Below are 20,495 nucleotides of genomic sequence, written 5' to 3' on the forward strand. Positions count from 1 at the left end.
CGAACTCATGGACTTGTGAGATCATGACCTGAGCTGAAGTCAGACGCTTAACCCACTGAACCACCCAGGCACCCCTATTATCTCATTTTTAAAACTTTCTGAGATAGGCATTTCTGTCCCCACACTACAAAGTAGGAAGGAGAGGATTAGCGTGATTAAAAAAAAGAAATGTGTGGGCTACACTCCCATGGTAAGTGGTAGAGTAGGCCCTGCTCTCATTGCTGACTGCAAAACCCGTGCCTTTTGAAGTGTACATCCGGTCATGTTCATGTCCTGTTTCAGTGTTCCTCAGACTCTACAGCAGCATTTTCTCAATTGTGTCCTGAAGACAGAGTTCTAACAGATGTTCGTTCATCTTTATGACAAAAATATGTAGCAGTCCAGTAGGTTCAGAGAGAGCTGCACACATCTCCCCTCCCTTTCTTGGGCCTCCGTGCTCACAGGCTCCTTCCGACTGGGAGGCTGCAGTGTCTGACTCTCCCAACTCAGTGTTGCCTGGTGAGGCTTCACGCCCCGCCCTCCAGCCCTCCCCTTTCGGAAACATCCCTATGACTGTCCTGCAGAACAGTCATCTGCAGGATATTTGGCAAATGTTGAGAATCTGGATAAAATCTAAAGTTTTTGGCATGACTCATAGGACGCTTCGTGATTTAGAACTCTGCTGTTTTGTTTTTTTTTTCCTTTGTTATCTCAGATTGGTACCTAATTCTCTAGCAATCTTTCTCGACCTTTCTGTGTTACTTCTTTCCCCATTGCATGTCCTGGTCCGTGGGCCTGGAATCTGCACGCCTTGACCCGTTTAACTGTTGTGCTCCGAGGCCTCTTTGGAACCTCGGAGTGGCTCCCGCTCTCTGTGGTCTCTGCTCGCGATCTTGGTGATTGCACCTAAACATTCTTTGTCATTGCTTGCTCCTCTTCTGTCTGTTCCATGGGTAGCCCTGAGTGCTGTTTACTTTGGAGTCCCCGGTGCTTACTGATGGTATTAAAACATGTGAACCTTTTAATTAGTGTTTGAATCGAATCACTTTGAATTGCATTGTAGCTCCTATGAACGTGGGGTTCCTACCACATTGCTAACTTGGCTAACTTCCTGCTAACGTGGCCTGATTACAGAGAGGTGCTGGCCAGTGGGAATGAGGTAGATTATCAGGAGGGGGGTAGTTAGGCCTTGAACCTTTGAGTTTAAGGTGGTTAAGAGCTAAAAGTGGCAAAGATTTGTATAACGTTAAGAATGTGTGAGTCACCATGCTCTGTGCTGTGCAAACAATGATCGTGTTCTCCTCATCACATCCTTATTAGGTAGGAACAGTCACTGCCATCCATTTGATATATGAGGAAACCGAAGGCACCTTGTTGAGTCACATGTCTGAGCTTACAGGGTGAATTAATGCTGGACTGACAAGTGACACCAAGAAGTTCAGGTCCAGAGTCACATGTCTTGGTGGCATGCTGGGAAGGGGTTGACACTGAACAGCACCTGTGAGACATCTCCGTGTAGCCTGCGTTCTGGGCAGTGGTTAGGGGTGTGTGTGCCTGGGTGTTGGGGGCCCCGCTGGAGACCTGGGTAGGGGACTCGGATCCCTCAGTAAGACCTAAAGAGGGTGTACATGGGCTTGCCTCACGGTCGTGTGTTAACAAGTCCTGCAGATTCTTGTTGACCTACTGTGTTAATGTGTTTGGATTTTAACTGCTGAAAAGCACACATGTTCCTCTTTCCTGTAACCTGTGTGGCCTGCGTTGACCTGATGGTCAGAAATTCTCACACAGTTAGGTATTATATACCCTACAGGCCCGTCTTTGAGGAGCATGTGCCCTTGTCAGAGAGGCAAGGGACACAGGAATAACATGGCAGAGACTCAGGAGGCATACGGCTGCTGCTCGTCTTGGCTCGAGGCCGGGAGGAACACGGCCTGTGCACAGCTGACCTCTGGCCCCCCGCTAAACATCCTGACTTGCTGTGTGTTAGAGGCTCTCGCGTGCTGTGGCTCTAGGTTTCTGTTTCACATCCCTTTCCCCAAATTCATGACACTGTTTTATTTACTTAAATAGATCAATCAGATAGTCTTTGATGACTCTGAAGTGGAAATCATTCCGCAGTGATACGACCTAAGGGACTGAAGGAAGAGGCTGTGATTAGGTCGACGTATCGTGTAGGAGAAATCGGTTTAAAATTAGAAGTTAAAGTAAGAAATATTTGTACTGAAAAGTAGAAATCTATAGCTAGGATGTAAATGTTATTACTGTGCTGCTCTTTTGACATCAAAAGCAATTTTAAGTGATGCTATTTCAGGCAATTATAGATACTTGGAAATCAATCATATATAGAAAACACTGTTTTTATTATTTCAAGGTGTTCCTTCAGATTGTCAGGCATTTGCAGGTGGACGACCTCAGCGAGTGTATTCTAGCGTGCACCTCGCCCTTGACCTCCAGGCCAGCAGGTTCCCCTCTTGTTGGGTGCCTCCCAGAGTCTCCTGGCGGCCCCTGCCCTCGTCTCCTCCCTCCATCTACTCTGCGCCCAGCAGCTAGAGGAATTCATCAGCGTGAGAGTCAGATGTGTCCCACTAGTGTTCAGACTGGGCTTCCTTTCTCACTGGAGTGTGAGCCTGGGCTGTCTGGCCTGTGAGGTTGTTGCTCTCAGGGACACCACATGGCCTGCCCTGCCCTATCCTGCCTTCCCTTGCCCTCCCCTGCCTTTCCACCTGCTCAGCCCTTGCCCCTTCCTCCCCTCTACCCTCCCCTCCAGGAGCAGGCCCCACACTAGGCTCATACTCAGCTGTCCTGGCTGCCCTTCCTTCTGTGGCCTGCTGTTCCCTGCTCTGTCCCCTGCCAGTTCCTTGCCTCCTTCCCTCACAAGCCACATTCTGGAGCCTCCAATACAGAATTTTGATTCCAATATAGAATTCAGATCTTCCTTCTTCTTTTTGTTTATCCTCTTATCACTATTCAAGATGCTTGTTCTTGTCTGTTTCACTGGTGTTAACATTTTCTGAGGTAGGACTCGTAAGTGTTGCCTTGTGTGCATCGCATCTGTCTAGAACTGTTCCTTACCAAGCACGGGACTTGCTGTGTGCCCGCAGGAGTGCAGCGGGCTGGGTGCATCCTGTTGGAGGCTACAGGTGATGGACTGAAAGCTCCGTGAAGGCACAGCTCTGTCTGATGTGACATATTAGTGTGCTACACAGGAAGTGATCAGTAAATGTGGGGAAACACGATGGAGGCCAAAAGGCAGAAGTATTCATGAGGAAGAAGGCATTTCACTTGTATCGCTTTTCAAATTTGCGGCTATTTTTATTTTATTTCTGATGGTATCTAGATTTTAAAATTTCCAAAGCAGTTAATATGCTAAAGATACTAATGCAGTGCTATGAAGATGGCAGTGAAAGCTAGAAGACATTCAGTAATCGCAAATTGTTTGCAATGTTTTGTTCGTGTAAGTTGGTAAGATTATTTTAGCCATGTTTGAGTTATATTTTTTAATTGAGGATGATACTGAGACTTTGATGCTACTTGTACTTTGTATAGACCGAATTTAAAGACTTTATACGTCAAGTCAGATTTCAGTTGAATGGACATTTTACATTTGGCTGTAATTGAGCTATATTTTAGTATTATAAATTTTTCCCATAATAAAAAAATTGTTATTCCTCCAAATATTTAGTGTTACATTGAGCAGATAATTGAGAAATTATATTAGGTAGAAGCTTTCTCTCGCTGTGTACTTTAGTTTGCTCCCCTGTGCAGGGTAATATTTTTGTTTCCAGTCTTAAAACTTAAACATTTTAATTAATAAAATTTTTTTTCATTTAGAAACTGCACTGTGGTTCTAAGCTCACGTCTCTTAAATTATACTTGGTCATGTAAATAAGCTTTGCTTTGCAACTTTGGGTTCTTAACCTTTGCTCTTTGCTATTAGCTTTATGTTTTTTTAATTATAGGAAAATAGAGGACAGTAGGGAAGTTATGCCTTAAATGGACTGTTGTTATTACTGCATTCTTTTTTAAGGAAATGAAAAATGTTATTTATTTTGTCCAAATCAAGCAGAAACAAATATAGTATATCTTGTACCATTATTCTTGCTAAGCATTTAATATCATCACTCTTTGATTCTTTACATGTAATCATTTTTCCATTTTAATGATTGATAGCGTGATCAGTTATTTATAGTTGTAAAGCATGTATTGTCCATATCTATTACCTAACATATAAAAAAGAATGAATGTCATTTTCAGTGCATACACATACATTATTTGAATAATGAAGTCACAGTCATTTAAAAAATGCAAATACATTGTTTTAGCCTCAAAACTGAGGTTCCCTAATATTATAGGAAAATAACCAAAATAGACCAGAAATGGGGGAAAAAAAACAGACACACAAAAGAGGCATTCACAGTTTTAGAAATTGTTTCAGTCTTAGCTTTTGACACGTCTCTTCCAGAAGGCCGCAGTACGTTATAGTCTTACATTGCCCGTTTGTGCAAACATGTCCAGATGAATTTGGTGTTTAATGTTAAGAATCTTATAACATGCCAATTTGATTTGTAGCCCTTCATATCATAGAATGCTAATTAAAATCATATTTTTGCATATGTCATGCCTTTCATGTACATATGCAAATAGATTCTGTTGCCTTTCAGCTATTGGTAATTAACTTTATGAAGGACAGCTGTAATACATAATTAACAAAAATGTTTGCAAGCCCTTTTACACTGGAAGTTATAACATTAAATTTCTTTTTTTTTTTTTTTTTTTTTTTGCTTATCAAGAGAACCATTTTAGTCTGATGCTTCTGAATGAGATCTAAATTGTTTTAAATAATCACACGATGTAATTAAATTGATGTTGTACTGTATTCAGAAGGAGATAACTAGTGTTCCATGGACTGGGTGCTGATTCCTGTCCATTTCATATTTATGAAATCAAAATTGAATTAAGTAAGCTGATTTGTGTATGAAATAAGATAGTGTGTCAGGTAATACTTTTTGTTTGTTTTAGTTATTGACATCTTCTTGGCACTTAAGCACATTTTTTTTTCTTTTTTTGCATGTGCCAGAGACACAATAAACATTTATAACATTTTTAAAAACCTTTTTTCAAATTATTACCATGTTTTCAAGGAAGCTTCATGGAAGCTATTCATTTTCTCTTTTATAGTCCCTTAAATATTTAATAAAACGACATTTTCTCAAACTCATTTCATGATTGAAGTGTGGGATCAACTAGGGGGCAGTGAATGTTATGTTGTGGTATTGCTTTATCTTTCTTCTGATGGTGAAGACAGTGACTAAGCTACAGTCATTGTTTTTGTCCCTGTTCACACACTCAAGTAAGAAAACAAACCATTTAATTTAAATTCACTTATTTCTTCTGGTCTTCAAATATCACAGTATATTTGATTTGTATGCAAGCATCTGGTTTACCAAGAACACCATTGTAATATGCACATTCCTGTTGTATTCATATATAAATGCCTGTTTGAAAATACTTTCTGGACATATTTTTAGTAGGGAGTTATGACTGAATTCTATAATTATTGTTATTTCTTTCTTCAGGGTTGCTTTTGTAATGAAGAAGCACTTAAATACTCATCTGCTAGGCAAACATGGAGTTGGCACCCCCAAAGAAAGGTAATTTTTGTTCATTTTTAAAAATTTAACAAATACAGTTATGTTTTCACTTTAGGCTTTGTTTAAGTGCCTTCTAGAATTTTTATCAAGTCAGTTCATCATGTTTGCATTTGTGGTACTCTGTGGTCTAATAATATATTTTATGTCATTCACCCCCCAAAATTTAATGTCATTTTAATTTTAAAAATTATAATCTAAAAATATTTGAAAGGATTTAAGGGACTTTGAATTTGTGAAATAATCTTGAAACAGTAGAAAAGTTGATTTAGAGGGGATGACCTCTGCACATGTGTATGAATGGGCTAAAATAAGTATGTAAAAGTAAACTTGGTCTATTTTTTCCTGTATTTTTATTTTGAGGTTTTAAAATAATATTTTTAAATTCTTACTGTAATTAAACATTGCTGACACTAAAAAAGAAATACATCTTGTGTCATCCCCAAAATAATACTATAGTTGCCATGTCATGAAAAATAACACTACGATTATTATGTCATCAACTGCCAGGCCTTCTTTTCTCTTGCCACTGTGTCATAATTAGCTTCGGCACATATACTTAATTATATTAGATGAGCAGAAATAGAACAATGTCAGCTATCAGGTGAGTTTGGCTACTTCTGAAATTTTTAAATCTGTACAATGTACAGCTCACCCAGAGCTAGTAAAACCCTCTCTTCTTCCTTCAAAGACACAGTAGGTTGCCCCCAAATCCTCCGAGACGGCATCTCAAACTCTGTAGTTGCTCCTGGAAACTTTTGGTTTTTAATACTTTTTTAAGATGTCAGTCATGATGCAGATTGTTCTATAGCCCAGGACCTCCCAGGACTTCTTCCTTATTTGTAAATGTTTAATTGCCTTTTTAAAACATTTAAAATGCTCTTACCAATGTTTTCTGTGTTTATAAGCAATTTACCTTGACACTTCTTTTGAGGGCATACCGTTTTCTTAGCGTTTTAGTTTGGATGTGACTACCGCCTCAAAATATGGAGTGTATGCCTGCTTCCTTTTTTTTTTTTTATCTTTGGGTTTCTGGGACTTCTGTTGGTAGCATTAGATTTAATTTGAGCCTGACTGTATGTGTTGAACACCTCCCGAATGCATTATTCTTGAAATTCAAAAAATTCTATATTATTTAAATTATAATTCAAGAATTATCAAAGTTATGTTTCTTGAGTGTTTATGAAAGTAGAAACAAAACTTTTGTAAGTACTATGTTTTTGTTGCTTTTACATGCATTATCTCATGTTATTAGCAGTGCATTATTCCAGTTTTATAGATCTAAGGACCAAGATTCAGGAATAGGCAATAATTTATTCCATATCTTATAGTGAATACATGTTAGAATTGTTATTATTCTGACTCTAATCTCATTGTTCTTCCTTGTACTAATTATCCACATTGAGAATCTTTATATACAGGTACTTAGGCTATTTTGTTCACAAAATAAATTACGAATGATGAAAACAGTCTAGGTCATTTAATTAGTAAAAAGAAAATATTTCCTACCATATAACTAGTATATGTTTTGGACTCAAATTATATCATTTTGCCTTTTATTGAGGAATTGTAAAGGGTGAAGTAAGTGTTCATATTGTTTCATACTAATTAAAAATTGGGCACCTTACACATATTTTCATCCTTGAAGCCCTTAAGAGCAGTAGAAACCTCCTATGTATCATGACAGGTAATTGAAAAGCCAGGTGTACTGTTTGGTTTTCCATTTACCTGACATGGTCTGGTCCTAAAATCAGAGAATGAATCTCAGGTGGGGAAAGCACGTCCCGTCTTTGGGGCCGTAACCCCCTACGTAGTCCAGGGTGCAGGCCCCACCTCAGCTGCACATCTTCCATTGAATTGCTGTTTCTATTAAGACCTCTGTGTCTCAGAACACTTGTTGTTTCCGGTATGTGTTTTCGGGGTGCTCCCTCTCACTGCATAGAAATGCGACATCAGAAAGCCAGGGCCCCAGCAACAGTGTCGGTTTCCAGTAGGTGTGTGTAGCTGGGGAAGGTCCTGTTTAAGTAGCAAAATCTAGCACGGTCGGTGCCAAAGGGCTCTTTTCTTCCATTCCACCTTCCTCCCTGCCTTGGCGAGGGAATTGATGGCTGTTAATGGTTTTAGGAAACAAAGAAACTCTTTATCAGCATGTTGAACCCTCACTTTGGGCATTACTGTTCTCAAAATTGAGTTAAACCTTTTTTTCTTACCTATTTAAAACATTAATGCCTTGGCTATAGTTTTGCAAGCTTGCTATATTTTAATTTCTCCAGGACAAAATAATCAGCTTACTTTTTTATGTTTTAAATTTGATTCTCCCCTCTTATGCGTTGCATATTATAGCAAATAGTAATAGAAGTTAGCCAAATAGGCCGTGACAATTAAATTAATAATGCATTTTGTTTGCAAGTATTTAGGCCTTGTGCTTTGACTGATGTATGCAAAAATGATAATTTATTACCAATAAATTCATGTACTTGCACTGTAGTTTGATGAACCAGTAAATTTTGTCAGCATGACTGTCATTAGCAACAGTAATTTAGATAATTTCAAATATATATGTTTTGACTTCATGAACACCTGAAGTGGTGGCCTATGCGAGAACATAGTTTTTTGTCCCTAAATTTGCCTGAACTTATTTTAAGGTAGTACATTACTGTGTTTCTGAAGTCTCATACACTTAAATATCAAGAACTCAATATAGCTACATCTGATTCACGTTCCAAAATAATAAACTCCAATTAATTTTCAAATTCATTCTAAAGTATTTCCTATTTTAAATAAGTAATTCTGTTCTTAATATAGTAAGCCAAAGTATCTTTATGACTCTTTGAATTTGCTAATAGTAATCTAGAAAACGAGCCTGTGCACAATTACCACAACTGAAACAGCCATAATAAGTCTATCTCTTGTGCAAGCCAGGCGCATATAACAACAGAAGGAGATGGCCTTCCTAGTTCAGTGCTTGTGTGGATCTATAGGAGGAGGCAAAGGGCTCACTGGGAATCTCTGAATTTGTGGTGTCCAGGCACCAGCGGGAGGTATCTGCCCAGGCAGCATCTCAGGAAGGCTCCTAAGCCCCCCAGCTACTTTCACCCAGAGAATTTTAAATTGGATCCATGCATTAGACAGTCTAAGGGCTAAATAATTTCATGATCAAAGGAAGTGTACCTATTTTTTCGATTTATTAATGAATATCTACATCACAACCTTAGTGAAGCCACTTTGTAGGCCTCAGTCTCTGATAGAGCATTATTGTCAACATGACTGTGGGGGGTGTTTAGGCCCTAGGAGCGGGGAGGAGGCAGGGGGTCAAGGGTAGGCTCAGGGCTAATTAGTGCTTTTGTTCCAGTGAATGGGTTTCCCCCAGGCCTCCTTCAGATTCTTGAGCTGTGAGATTTGTGTTGGCCCTATCCCCTTTTATCAGACTCTTGGGATTGTGGTTAGCCATCTTGCTTTTAATGGTACCTTTGATCTTAATTGCTAAGTAAAATCTTTCCCCCACACTTTTATACATGCCAGGTGTTACCTAGACTAAACTGTGGGGTAGAAATCCTCACAACTCTGATACTTGGTTCTAATTTCTTGTAACGCATTGTGACCAGACGTGACATCGTGTAGGCCTTTGGGGTCTACCTGGTCTCCTTTCCTTTCTCTCTCTTCTCATAAACTTTTATGTTTATATGTTAAAATTTTATGAAAACATCATTATTTCCTGCTTTTCAGTTTAGATGGAAAACATCACTCTTTTTCTTGAAACATGAAAGTATCCCAGACCGAAACAGTGCTGGGAAAGGCATATATACTTGCACAGGGAGTTGCCTTTGAAGCTTTGCTGGCAGTGGTTTGCGTTGATTAGAAACTTAAGTTGCTTTTAAATGAGAAAATAATACCTTTTTATAAAAACTGTGAATGACATATATTTAAACAGACTCAAATTTTTCCTCTCAGAAGAGCATGAGGTTAATTCATTATTGTCACTTGATTGTCTGTTTTTAAAAGTTACCTTGGGCTAAGTTGGCACATGATTCTTTAGTGAAGGACCAGAATCTTTCTTAGTGTTTATGCCTCATGATTTTCTGAGGGGGTAAATACTGTTTTCTGTCACTGAAATGGGTAGCTTATTCTCATGGATACACTGAGATACTTTACTTTGTGCTATATGCCCATCTTAGATCTCCATGGAGTGTTCTTTCTCCAACTTGTGGGTCACGCTGTATGACTGCTGGCCTTGGGCCGTCTCTCCCCACCCCTGCTGCTTGTTGGCCTTCCCTCTTATTTCTTCTCTTACTCGAATGGTTAACAGAGTTTCCTTTCTGCCCTCCCTGTTTCTTTTTCTTTCTTTTCTCTCTTTCTCTCTTTCTCTCTTTCTTTCTTTCTTTCTTTCTTTCTTTCTTTCTTTCTTTCTTTCTTTCTTATTTGGCCTGATTTAGGAAAAATAAAGTGTTTATGGGCTCTTCTCTGATTAAAAAAAAATACACACACACACACACACACACACACACACACACACACACACACCAGAAATAACTCTTGAGCCACAGTGGAGGAAAACATGTCTTCTTTCCATCGTGGCTTGCTTTTTTTAATGAGTGGGAGATTGTCCTATTTTAATGACTTCATATTGCGTGAGCTCAGGACTCTTTCTCTGTCTTTTCCCATTTCTCCATCTGCAGATAGTATCCAGTGTAGAATTAGTGTCCTGTGATCATTTGACATGGTTTTATTGTGAACAAGTGGGATTGAACAGACAGATGGCCCTTCTAAATAATTACTTCTACGTGGAAAGATAGATAGAAGTCACATCAATTCATCTAACGCCAAGGTTATTTATTATTTTTAGAAAATTTCCTTTTATACTTTACTGACTTAAACTGACAATTTATTAAGGTACACATGGAGATAAGTGTATATTTTCCACCAAAGGTATCTTGTCAGCATCTGGGAAATATTTCTCAATTAAACGGGTAATTTAGATGTTCTATGGTTGCTTCATGACAAATGTTTTCTTACTGAAATGGGTATTTTCTAACTCTGACTTGATGAATTTTCCTCATGAAAGTTAACAAAGTTGTCAGTGGTCTGGAATGTCAGTTCTCAGATCCTTATTTGTCTGTTGAAGTTTCCAACTTACTTTTGAGGGAAGAAATTTGGACCTACTTAGAGCTAACTGTCATGGCTCATCCCCAAGGAGATACAAATCCCTCTTTTCAGGCTCGTGTCTTCATCTGGCTCCTCAGCGTCCGTGAATCAGGGCCTCCCCACTCCCCCTTCAGCGGAGTGTTCAGAAGCCCCGCGGAGTGTCTGCATTCTGTATGTCTGTCCGGCTGGTTTAGTGCTGTCCTTGGCGCGCCTGTCCGGCTGTTGTAGTGCTGTCGTCAGTGCGCCTGTCCGGCTGGTTTAGTGCTGTCGTCAGTGCGCCTGTCCGGCTGGTTTAGTGCTGTCGTCAGTGCGCCTGTCCGGCTGGTTTAGTGCTGTCCTCGGTGCGCCTGTCCGGCTGGTTTAGTGCTGTCCTCGGTGCGCCTGTCCGGCTGGTTTACTGCTGTCGTCGGTGCGCCTGTCCGATTGCTTTAGTGCTGTTTTTGGTGCGCCTGTCTGGCTGTTTTAGTGCCGTTTTCAGTGCGCCTGTCCGGCTGTTTTAGTGCTGTCGTCGGTGCGCCTGTCCGGCTGGTTTAGTGCTGTCGTCGGTGCGCCTGTCCGGCTGTTTTAGTGCTGTCCACGGTGCACCTGTCCGGCTGTTTTAGTGCTGTCGTCGGTGTGCCTGTCCGGCTGTTTTAGTGCTGTCGTCGGTGCGCCTGTCCGGCTGTTTTAGTGCTGTCGTCGGTGCGCCTGTCCGGCTGGTTTAGTGCTGTCCTTGGTGCGCCTGTCCAGCTGGTTTAGTGCTGTCGTCGGTGCGCCTGTCCGGCTGTTTTAGTGCTGTCCACGGTGCACCTGTCTGGCTGTTTTAGTGCTGTCGTCGGTGCGCCTGTCCGGCTGTTTTAGTGCTGTCGTCGGTGCGCCTGTCCGGCTGTTTTAGTGCTGTCGTCGGTGCGCCTGTCCGGCTGGTTTAGTGCTGTCCTTGGTGCGCCTGTCCGGCTGGTTTAGTGCTGTCCTTGGCGCGCCTGTCCGGCTGTTTTAGTGCTGTCGTCGGTGCGCCTGTCCGGCTGGTTTACTGCTGTCGTCGGTACGCCTGTCCGGCTGCTTTAGTGCTGTCCTCGGTGCGCCTGTCCGGCTGTTTTAGTGCTGTCGTCGGTGCGCCTGTCCGGCTGTTTTTGTGCTGTCCGCGGTGCGCCTGTCCGGCTGGTTTAGTGCTGTTTTCGGTGCGCCTGTCCGGCTGTTTTAGTGCTGTCCTCGGTGCGCCTGTCCGGCTGTTTTAGTGCTGTTCGTGGTGCGTATTCCCTTCCTTCTGAACATGCTTCCACCCGCAACCTCGGTGAAAACTATCGTGAGAGAGCCGCTTTCCTCCACTGTGTTACTTGCTTTCTTCCTGGTTTTTGTGATAATTGCTTACATTTAGGGATGTTTTAAGAAGTAACCTTATAAAAGTCGTATCTTTGTTACTGTGAGCTACAGGTTGCTGCTCATGAAAACAGGTCATATCTTCCTTGTGAGACTTGGGGGCCAGTTTCTCTCTGGTCTTTATTCCAGGAAAGGTTGTGCCTTTCTGAAACAACTTGTCATTTTGGTCTTAAGCACCAGCAAATCCTGTATGTAACTGAGCTTTCCTCGTTATGTTTACTGCCAGGAAGCTCCGGGCTGGAGTCGTTGTCCGTGTTTGCACGGTGGAGTGGGCTCCGTGGTACGCGCATTTCATGTACTTCTGTTACTTCGTGTTTCCTCACTTTTTTCCTTCTGGCAAATTCCCGTTTTATGTGAGCAATATGTTTTAACCACCTCACATAAATCAATGCTCACATAATTCGAAGGAAGTTTTGCAATGGGAATTTTTGTAAAGTAGGGTCAGTACTTGGGACTGTGTATGCCTTCAGCTTTTGGTGTGGGGGCAATGTGTTTAGCATTGTGCAGTCCTATTAGCCTTTTTTAAAACTGTCCTTGCCCTGCGGTATGAACACTTAATGTACTTCCTTGCACTGATTCAAATGGTGTTTTTTGTTTCTCATGATTATTTGTAATTTTGAAGACCGATTGCTCCTAAAGTTTGCTAAGCAGACAGAATTAGTATGTACTCGGCAGGGAAAGGGAGGATGCGTTTATACCAGGACATCCTCTCTCGTTCGGTCAGAAATGAGAGCCGCTCTTAGTGCATCATGGTTATGTGATCACATACCTTCTTAGTGCATCATGGTTATGTGGCTCAAATACCATATTTACCACTTTAAAAGAAATTCTCAAGTTGGTAGTGGAGGAATTCTAAGTGTTAGTGGTATATATATTTGTTATAGAAATGTAAGATTGTTTTCTGCTTTTTCTAAACTTTATTCTTTAGTTCTAAGCCAGCATTTTATCAAATATTCATTTCTGTATTTAATTCCTGGGCATTAAAATATCATGAATATTATATGACTTTGTTTTTTAGAAGAGATTGGTTTTTATACAGTTGTCTATAATACATCCAAAGAAACAGAAGAGCTACACAATGATACAGAAGAAGGTTTTAGGAGAGGAAAAAATCTTGCATAAGGTTATTATGCTGATAAAGGCATCTCATTTATTTATTGGCTTATTCTTTCTAATTAAGTTTATTTATTTATTTTGAGAGAGACAGAGATAGCACGAGTGGGGCAGGGCAGGGGCACGGGGGCGGGGGGAGAGAATCCCAAGCAGGCCCCACGCTTTCGGCGCAGAGCCCGACGCGGGATTCCATCTCACAAACCTGAGCCGAAACCAAGAGTTGGGTGCTTAACCGACTGAGCCATCCAGGTGCCCCTGTTGGCTTATTCTTCCTGTAAACGTTTATTACTACAGTGACGGCTGTGTTCCAGAATCGAGATGGTATTGGTATTTGAAGATGATAACAGCTTCTGTTCTTACACCCCTCAGATTTGGGGCTGCTGAGCTGAGGTGCAGCTTAGACACATAATACAAACATAAAGGTAAGAGAGAATTCTGTGGGGGTAAGATTCTGATGGACAGACACTTGGGTGCTATTCCAGAGTGTCTGAGAGAGGTGTTATTTTAGGATGGATGGTCAGGGAGGACCTTTTTGCTGGGGCTACATTGTAAGTGTAACGTGGACTTAGAGCCTTCCCAGCGGAGCACGGTGAGAGGCCCTCTGTGAGGTGTGTGTGAGCTTCACATGCCCTGTTTCCACGAGCCTGCAGTGGCCTTGGGCGTGGGGTTGGCAGAGAGTGGTAGGAGATGGAACCCTGAGACCACAGACTGTGCACTGTGGGGGAAACGGTCACCACTAGGAGGATTTCATTTAAGGGGGTTATGGGACGGGTTAGGATGAGCCTGGGAAGCTGGGTTGGAGTCCGACTGAGAAGAGCCTTGAGCCCGGTGCCGGTGACCGTTCACTCTGTATGTAAGAGAAAGCCAGGGAAGTTAGAACTCTTGGAATTGTTCATCTGCCATGTGGAGTGCAGACACCAGGGAGAGACTGCAGGCGAGTGGGCTGGCGTTGTCACAGCGACGTGCGTCCGTGAGCCCGGTCTCCTTTCCCTGGCTGGCTGCCTGGGCCCTTCTCTTGTTCCGGCTCCAGTGTCCTTCTGCTGCATCCTGCTGCAGAGCCAACCTGCAAAGAAGCCCCTTAATCGCCCGTTGTATTTTGTTAGACACGTTCTTTTCTCAACTCTATAACCCATTTTCTTCCCTTCCACATACTTTGCCTACTCCCCCTGCACACTCATACTGGGTCCCCTCTGTCCTGCTGGCCAGTCCAAACATTCTGGACTCTCAGCCCGAGGCCCCGGTCCTTTATCAGTCCCTTTCTTGGTTATTCCATCTCTAACTGGTCTTGTTTTTCATCATATTCCTATGGAAGATCCGTGAATAAAGAATAGATATGTGTGTGTGGTTAGAAATTCCTCTATCCCACCACTTCCAGCTCCCAAAATAAGAAACCCAAAAGACTATAATAATACTGCATACATTATAATTATGTCATCTAGTACTACTTTGTGAGTTATTAGACCCTAGATGTATGGTTTAGTACTGAGAACCTTTATTCTCTTGTCTCCTCTCTTATTCCTATATTGAAATAAGACAATTGAATTTTGTGGCAATAGTGAACTGTCTATACCTTTTTTAGCATGAACGTTCAAATTACTTTGCATGTAATAATACATTGTTGTTTAATGTGACAAATTAATTTTTAAGGTGTTTTTTTTTTTGGTTTTTTTTTTTTTTTTTTGCTATGCTTTAGTAATTCATTCAGATCTTGGATATGAGAATATCTGCTATTTTAACTTTTTTTTAAGGTCAGGGAATAAATGATTCCAAATTTGATTGATCAAATATGTTAAATGTTCGGAATATAGGTGTTTTTCCCTGGCAGGCATCTAGAATATTTTTGGCCATTCTCTTCTTTTATTTCACTTAAATTACTTTTAGAACATTGGGGCTTATACATCTGGACTCTGACTAAAATATGCCTTAAGCTCTTATCTTTAATTCCCAGTCAGTGCCAGAATTAAAAAGAACAAAGGCCTATATGTTCACTGCAGCCTTCAATTATGCTTAATTACCAACTTTTACACAGTTTCATTATACAGTACTGACTTTTTGTGAGAGGTTCTTTATATTCATGATGTCTTGGTAGTTGCTTATAAAAGTCCAAGATTAAAATTTTTCCTGAGGAGTTTTCAGGAAACTTATAACCTTTCTGAAGGTAATTTTTATAAAGTTAGATCAAAGCAAATTTGATCATCCATTTTAGCAGATGAGAAACAAGGTGTTTACATTTCATTATGCTATGGAGCTCTGATAGGAAAAATCAAGGGTTTGCGTAAGTTACTCTCTAAGATATTTCTCCCCATTTCTTGGCACTGGGGTCACTTGTATAATCAATTGTGAGCTTAAAGCAAAGGGCGTCTCCACTGGTTTTATGGCTCTGCTGCCCTTAGTATTCACAGGAGAAAACAAGCAGACTCCGATGTGCCACATGAGATGCGTTGACCCTGTAGTAATAATGCCAGTGTTTCACCCAAGCACCGTCCTTCATTCCAGCCAATCCTTCATTCCCTTTCAGAAGAATCATGATGTCTTTGATGCTTACTAAAATGTTAGCACCTCCGCAGATTGAATCGTGTAAATGAACACATAGGTTGAAAACTGTCAAACGCTAGTACTTTTCTGTAAATCAACCTAATTTCATTTTGAGTTACTTCTAGCATGTGATCCCAACATAGAGACCTCCTTTTCAGAGAAAGTCCTTTTCATTGAGTTTTAATGTAATTCCAGTTCTTTTCTTGTTTTATGGATGATTTCCAGCATGGTGTAGTAAGCATGATATAGGAGTTGGGTCAAGACAACATGAAAAACTCCCACCCACTGCCCTGCTGGAAGCCATGTCTCCGTGTCCTCTATGTGGGTCACACGTATTGTCTGTTCAGGCAAGGTCCAGATTTTGTCTTATTGGAAATGCCCCCGTAAATTTTCACTCTCTATAATCACTTCTTCCCACCAAGGCCAGTGTACTATTTAACACATTCTACTTTACAGCGTATGCCCTGTTTCCACAGGAGATGATTTCTTGAGGACGTTGTTGGTGGCTTTCTTTCTCTGTCAGCTTTTCAGAGGGTGATTGACACTCCATGAATATTGCTGGATTTAAGATACTAAAATCTTCACTGAAATTTTTCTTTTTGTAAGATGGCCTTTTTCTTTGCTGGTCTAATACATGATTTATGATCACACTATGAAGAAGGTATCACAGATTAACATAGTTTATGTTACCGTAGATGATCCTGCCTCTTAGTGTAACCAAGCTCAAGTGCATTCTTCTGAGTCAGTGTGACTTTCTCACCTTCTCATCTGTGATGCTGAGGACGACACCTGTTCTCAGTTGTCAGGGTTGTGGTGAAGTGAGCATGAATTTATAGTTCTACTATTATAAAAAATCACAGTCTATGTACGCGTAACATTTTGTAACTTAAAGAGTGCTTGTTTTTAGATGAATACGTATTAAAGAAGCTTTCAGTTGCTAATGTCTAAATAATATCTGTGCCCCTTTTTCCATGCTAATCTGGTTGAGCAAATGATTATGGGAAACAGCAGATTCAGCAGAACATACATATGGAAGTTTGTATTTAAATTAAACTCAAAGTTTTTGCATGTTAATTATAACTGATGATTTTCTTTTTCATTATGACAGCATTGTGGTGTTCACAATGTCTTTGTCTCATTTCACATTTATAAATCACGTGACATGGATATGACACATATTGGCAGACTTACTGCTGGATATCAAGTCTTTTACATTTAGGGTTTTTTGGGTTGTTTTTTTTTTTTTTTTAAATACATTGTTTCGTGATTACTAGATTTGGAAGGTGAGGAAAAATATTAACAAAGGATTTAACCCAATGCTTATTATTTTTTTATTCATACTTGTAATGATAACAGTATATGGACATATTTCAAAGCTTCAATGCATTTTTAAGTTTTCTCTTCTGTTAAACAGCAAACATAATGTATGTAGAATAGAACCGCGTAAAACCAAACAAGAGCATAGCTACTCTGCCTGCACCTGGCAGAGGGTCCCAAAGACCACATCAGTGACGAGGGACCTTCTCTGCACCTCAGAGAAGCCGTGGGCTCCTCAGCAGAGTAAATGTCTCATGCACAGAGCTACTGTACTGTAGGCCGTTGACTTCTGCAGATTTCACACTCATGATAGAGTTTATGTGCCAGTGGTCACACACAATTTAAATTCCTCTGGACATTGTGGTTGGAATCGGACATGCTCAGAGCCACCGGTCAGAGCTCCTAACTCGGCTGCTGCTGGAGCCCAGCCTGCCCGCCTCGGCACTGCTTCGTCTGTTGTGTTCTTCCTGTCCCAGGTCTCCAGTGCCTCTCAGGAAGTGGTTAAAACCAAAACAGTTTAATCAAGTGGTTCAACTGCTAGAGTTGATGATGATGAAAATAAGGAAAGAGTGAACAAAAATCTGAGAAGGTAATCATTCTCAGCTGGAAGTTCGAGGTCGGGATAAATTAAAATCTGGTACACAGTGTTCTAATTCTCAGGTTTGGTGGTGAATCCACCGACGTTCATTACGTTATTGAATGTATAAATAAAATGAGACGGGGCCACTGATGGACTGACGATAATTTATTTCTGGCCCTGTTTCGTGCACCACGGTCTTTTTGGTAAGACGGTCACCTCCCACATTCAGATGATGCACCCCACGTGCTGGCGCGCAGCGAAGAAAAGGTGGTGTGAAAATTTTTATTTAGTCGTCTGGCTGGGAAGAGATGTGCCCCACTTAGTGCAGGAGGAAGCTTTGGTGAGCGCTGAAGTGACTGCTCTCTGGCCATGCCATTAATGCAAAACTCCGGATGGACTTTCAACAAAAATGTCATGTGTTAGAAGATCATCACTCTTTAAAAATTTATCTGAAATATCAGTGTGAACTGTTAGTTTATGTGGCTATTTTACTTACATTTATTATGAGCAAAATTTGATTTGGAAATCTTAGTGTTCTTCCTTGCATAGCGCGAGGTTGACGGTGGAGGGACCCGCTGTCATTCGTGGCGTAGAGAAGCGGTTTCTGCAGAGCATGGCAGCTCTTAGAGAAGGGTCCTGAAGCCCACACACGTTCCTCACAGACAGATGCCGGGGTTCCCGGCAGCCGTGCCTGACCTTGCTTGTTAGGAGTCCTGATTAGCCTGCTGCAGTGTCTGAGAACGAAGCCTGGGCGAGCTCTGTCCCTGGAGATGGAAGGGTTTGCACCGAGAGACGGAAACTGTGAATTTCAATCAGAAACCGCCGCCTCCTCCAAGTGCCCGGTTTTCGCCGGCAGGGCTCTGCTTTGCAGTTGTTTTTCCCCTAGTTTAGCACCAGTTCCATCAGCCCTTCCTGCCCACTGTGCTGCTGAGGCCCCATCCGGACGGCCAGGGGGCTTTTCTCGGTTGTGACAGTTTGCTTCCGCTTGCTGCTCGGTGGGTGGTGTCCCGTCTTTGCACGTGTCCTCTGGGGACTGTCCTGGTTCCTCATTGTTTTGGTTGTGGAGACTTAGGTTGATGTTACTGCAGTAATGATGTTCTGAAGTGGAGTGGAGAGTTACTTTCTTTTCCTTAGTGGAAGGATTCATAGCTTTAGTAATGATTTTAGACCATATTTATAGAACCACTAAGATTCTAAAGGGGTAACTTAACTTTTTGAAAATAACTTACCAGCCTTTATAAAGGAGGTTATATTCTATAGGGCTTTCTAAGGGTCTCACTTCATGTGCCTGGCAGATGTAAATGCCTGGCTGTGTGTAATTTGTCCTGACACTAGGTAGCTTACTGCAGAACTATATAGATTTTTGGATTTAAATTTTTTTGAACATTTTTATTTAGTTTTGAGAGACAGAGAGAGACAGACCATGAGCAGGGGAAGAGGCAGAGAGAGAGGGAGACACTGAATCCGAAGCAGGCTCCAGGCTCTGAATTGTCAGCACAGAGCCTGATGCCGGGCTTGAGCCCATGAACTGTGAAATCTTGACCTGAGCTGAAGTCAGATGCTCAACCGACTGAGCCACCCACACACCCCAATTTTTGGATGAAAGGGAACCGTTGCATTTCACAGATGTGAAAACAGTTTCAGGAACACTTGCCTTAGATCATCTAGTTCTTCAAAATCTTGGCAATCCAAAAGTCATCTGTGTCCACAAATTTTGCAAATTTCATTACTTCCTTGTTTGGTGAAAAAGAATGGTGGTTCCATAGTTCTTTGGTACAGCTCTGCTCTTTCATGGCTGATCTTTTGATAGTGTTGCACATAATGCTTAATAGCTTCTCAGCACTTTTAATCTTAGTAACTGCTGGTAAATTATGTACACCTTAGTGTATTTGTGGAACGTAATTCTCCCCCCTTTTAAGGTGCTTATTCATAAAATAGAATTTATAAAAAATGGAGAAGTCTGAGTGTATTTGTGTAATTGAGTAAGACATGTTTGTTTTTAGTCTGAAGCTTATATTGCTGTGAAACTTTTATAGTGATGCTGTTTACAGAAATTACAGGCTTACTTTGTTTCTTCCAATGATCGCATCATTGTTAGCATTCGTTGCGATATAAAGTATAAAACAAGATTTTTCTTGAGAATATTACACAATGAAAAGGTCTGTCAACTGAACAAAGGGGCAGTATTCTTCATTTAGCAGTAGGAAAGGGGTAGGAGTACATGTCAGACCGTGGAACTGATGGCAAGATAAATCTGCGCGTGTAATACACATTTGAGGCCAATGAATTCAGCTACTGGTGCATAATAGGCCATACCATTGTGAATATTTCCTTGTTGTTCTATACAGATTTTAAAATTAAAGTTGCATTTAATTATTACATATAAATATATTGGAAACCTTTTGATGGAAGTAACTGCTCATCTGTTGATAATCAGAGGTCTGAAAAAAAATTCCTGTTAGAAATTACTTCATTATTATGAGTTTTATTGTAGTTAAAATATCACAGTGCTCAGTAGTTTAGAAGTTCTTTCTGTAGAAAGAATATCTTTCTACATTAATTCAGTAGCCAGTTTTGTCACAGATTTTTCCCTTATGTTTTTTTCTTGAGATATAATTGGCATATATTATATAAGCTTAAAATGTACAACTTTATGATTTGACATCTGTATGCACTATAGAGTGAACACCACCATGGGTCTAGATACCATTTGTCACCGTACAGAGACCCCCTTCACCCATTTCACCCACCCCCCAAGCCCCTTCCCTCTGGTGACCACCATTGTCTTCTCTGTGTCTATGAGTTTGTTTTTGTTTTATTTTTTA

At 41.0% G+C, this 20,495-nt stretch overlaps 1 protein-coding gene across 3 annotated transcripts in view; it reads left to right on the top strand.

The window, feature by feature from the left end:
* Positions 1 to 20,495, top strand: part of ZNF407 (zinc finger protein 407) — a 447,376-nt gene that overhangs the window by 168,048 nt on the left and 258,833 nt on the right. For all 3 annotated transcript variants that reach the window (XM_027069185.2, XM_027069187.2, XM_027069186.2), the window contains exon 4: positions 5,556 to 5,630. In XM_027069185.2, the coding sequence (XP_026924986.1) occupies positions 5,556 to 5,630 (75 nt within the window). The remainder of the gene's footprint in view (positions 1 to 5,555; positions 5,631 to 20,495) is intronic.

This window comes from Acinonyx jubatus, chromosome D3 (genome assembly GCF_027475565.1).
Source record: "Acinonyx jubatus isolate Ajub_Pintada_27869175 chromosome D3, VMU_Ajub_asm_v1.0, whole genome shotgun sequence".
NCBI lineage: Eukaryota > Metazoa > Chordata > Mammalia > Carnivora > Felidae > Acinonyx > Acinonyx jubatus.